General features: G+C 51.1%; 1 protein-coding gene across 1 annotated transcript; it reads left to right on the top strand.

Annotated features, from left to right (window-relative positions):
- Positions 1–633: 633 nt before the first annotated feature.
- Positions 634–2,773, top strand: LOC147412991 (olfactory receptor 10AG1-like). Its single transcript, XM_086480858.1, has 3 exons — positions 634–706; positions 1,914–2,100; positions 2,173–2,773. Exons 1-3 carry the CDS (start codon positions 634–636, stop codon positions 2,771–2,773), a joined length of 861 nt encoding a protein of 286 aa, XP_086336984.1.
- Positions 2,774–3,101: the final 328 nt, after the last annotated feature.

Raw genomic sequence — 3,101 nt, 5'->3', positions numbered from 1 at the left:
GACACAGTTCTCTGTGGAAAGGCTCTCTGGGGGCAGGGACACCCCTGGACAAGAGAAATGAGCAACTTATGAGGACAATAAATGCCTTAATAAATGCTTAGGACGGCAATAAAGAAATATCCATCTTCCCCTGTAACTTCACTACCACTATTCTGCCTGTCCAACGGTGTATTTACTTTCTTTAATCTTTTTGCACCTGACCAGGATCCAATGACCATTTCTGAAGTCACCTTTTCAGATGCCGACTGGCCAGACAAAGGCCCTTCCCATTATTCTCCAGCTTCCTCCTCCCTTAATCTTTGTTCATTCAGATGCCTCTCACCTATGTTGCTGTTTGAGCTTCAGGCAGTAAAATCTTAACCTATCTTTCAACAGTCTAATTGTCTATTTAGACAACACTTTCATTGTGTTTATAGCTCTCATTTTGTATCTACCTGCCTCAAATATTTCTCCTCAGATTATCGCTTGTAGAAAGTTCAACCTCATCAGAGACAGCTTGGACAGAACATGTGCTTGCAGAGTGTGTTTTATTGTTCATGAAACTTCATCATGCCTCACTGTTCTCTGTTTGCACATCAGGAAAGTTCTTCTGTGCCCGCGTGCAGCCGGGTCTGTCAGGAGAGCAGGCGGGAGATGATGCAATGGAACTGTAACATCCAGCTGCAGACTGCAGGGGAGAAGGCTGATGTCACAAAAAGTGATGCAGGTTCCAGGGGACAATGAGGAAAACTATGGGGTTGGGGAGGTGAGGAGCAAGGTTGTCCATACAGTGTCAGACCTCAAACAAATGCCTTTCTGACCAGTCCAGACCTCCTGAGGAGACCCTCGGGATCGTTAGCACTTGGAGAATGCTGCTCTAACCCCTTCTCTGAAAGAAAAGGCAGAAGGTGTAACCCTTAAAAAAAAAAAATTTTCTTAGATGCACTTTGAAATCTTCCTCCGGAACTACACTATGAAATAGCTCCAGTTATCTCTGCAAGTTTTGAAGACTTAAAGAAAATGACAAGGTAAACAGCTCGTTAGGGCATTTGGGGCTCATTCCATGACCCTCAGGTACTGAGAGAAGTCTGAAGAAACCTCTCCAGAAGTCAAAGTCAGAAGCAAAGTCCCGAAGTCCCTTGAAGCCCTGACTGGCCCCCCTGAGGGCCCTTACTGACAAAGCCTCCCCAGGGCCTCCTTAGAGCAGATCACTGGAGGCCATGCTTGCAGGCAGGCCAAGGCCCTGTGCAGGGGGCTGGAATGCTGAGAAAACCCTTTGCTTTGCTTTAGGAAGCAGAAAGGCCAAGCCCTGACCCTCAGGCCCTGCCAAGGCCCATCCTGACACCCTCCAAGTTCCATCTCACCAGCCTCGCTGGCAGAGGCAACTGCTCTAGTCAAGAGGACCAAGACCTCAGGCCTCTTGGACCTTTCAGCCTTGCTACAGCCCTTGGCCATCTCTCCTGCAGCCTGTCCTACCCTGCCCCAAGCCTGCACCTCTTTCCCTTCAGGCTGTTCACACCCTGCTTGCTTTCCCACCCAGCTCTCACCCCACCATTTCTCCACCTTCCCTCGTGTCTCTCCACTCTCGCTGGCCATTCCTTGAAACACAAAGCCATAGGCTGATACAGACGCCCTCTGGGGGACCTCTTGCACTGCAAGACTACCCTCTGTGAGACATTTCTTTTGTTCTCCCCTCCAGTCTAAACCTTCCAAGCTGTACTTTGTGGAGGTTTCCTTCTCTTCCCACTACCAAGAAAATCTCCGTCAGCTCTGAAACCACCCTTCAAGCAGGTGCACGCTGCTCCTGTAGTGCCCTGAGCCTCCACTTCAGCAGGCTAAAGAAGCCCAGAACCTTCATCCTCCCTGCACAGGCTCCAAACTCCAGCCTGGCAGATCTCCTCGGCAGGCTTTCCTTTTCCTCCCCATTCCTCCAGGCAAGGGAGCCCCAAAGACAGACTCTGGTCATCCAGATGTGGCCACAGCAGTGCCGAGCCAAGGGGGATTACAGGTCCCTAGTCTGGGTGGCCACGCACCCCCTAACGTAGCCCCGTCTCTGCAGCCCCACCTGCAGCTGGACTTCCACACGGTGAGCGTGTACCACCGGCTCCTCTGGCATCCCTCGTAGTGCCCAGGCCCTTCTCCTCAGGGTCTTGGCTGTGCTGCCTGGCTGAATTTTCTGGTTTTGTGGGGCAGCATTGAGTGCCTTCTCCTTGTTGCTGTGGCCCATGACCTCTGCACAGCCCTCTGTGACCCCCTGCACTATACCCTCATCATGAGCAGGGGTCTCTGCATCTGGCTGGTGGTGGGGTCATGGCTGACTGTCTTACCAGTGCAAGTAGGACAGACCCACCAGGAGTTCACTTTGCCCTTCTGTGCATCTCGTCACCTTCACCACTTTTTCTGTGACCTCCCCCCTCTGCTGGCACTGGCCTGTGCAGACACTTTCTGGAACCAAGGGATGCTGTACATCATCATCCTGGCATTCGGAGTCCTTCCCTTCTCCTTCATAGTTGTGTCTTACGTTAAAATTACCAGGGAAACTCTGAAAATACCTTTGGATCTGGGCAGACACAAAGCCTTTTCCACCTGCTCTTCCCATCTCTGGGTGGTGACGCTCTGCTACAGCTTGGCCACAGTCGTCTACTTAAAGCAACGGTCAAGGGATTCCATAGGCACCAACAAATACCTTGCCCTGCTTTACACAGTTAGGACCCCCATGTTTAACCCTGTCATCTATAGCCTGAGGAATAAGGAAGTGAGAATTGCCTTGAAGAGACTCCTCTGGACAAAGTGATACTACAGAGTACGCAAAAGAGTCCCAAATAGTACCAGAACTCTCCCTGGGGTACGTGGTGGCCTGAATAAAGCACCCCATACTTGCTCCAACAAAACCGTGTGTCCAGCCTGGCTTTCATCTTCCTCAAGAAGGGGAAAGGTCTCCTGAGGCCCTCCCGTTATGCCATGCCCCACCATGACATCTTTGCACTCCAGAGCATCTTCAGTTTCCCTCTATAGCTTAATGCCAGTAGCTACTTCAAGCTGTGCCTGACCAACCACACGTTAAAGGGAAATCATCAAAGGATGGTCAGTAGTCAATGGGGCACAGAGGGTGAAACAATCGA

The sequence above is a fragment of the Leptosomus discolor genome, unplaced genomic scaffold (assembly GCF_034619465.1).
Source record: "Leptosomus discolor isolate bLepDis1 unplaced genomic scaffold, bLepDis1.hap2 HAP2_SCAFFOLD_35, whole genome shotgun sequence".
In the NCBI taxonomy this organism is placed as follows: Eukaryota; Metazoa; Chordata; class Aves; order Leptosomiformes; family Leptosomidae; genus Leptosomus; species Leptosomus discolor.
This window is presented reverse-complemented; position numbering and strand designations above follow the sequence as displayed.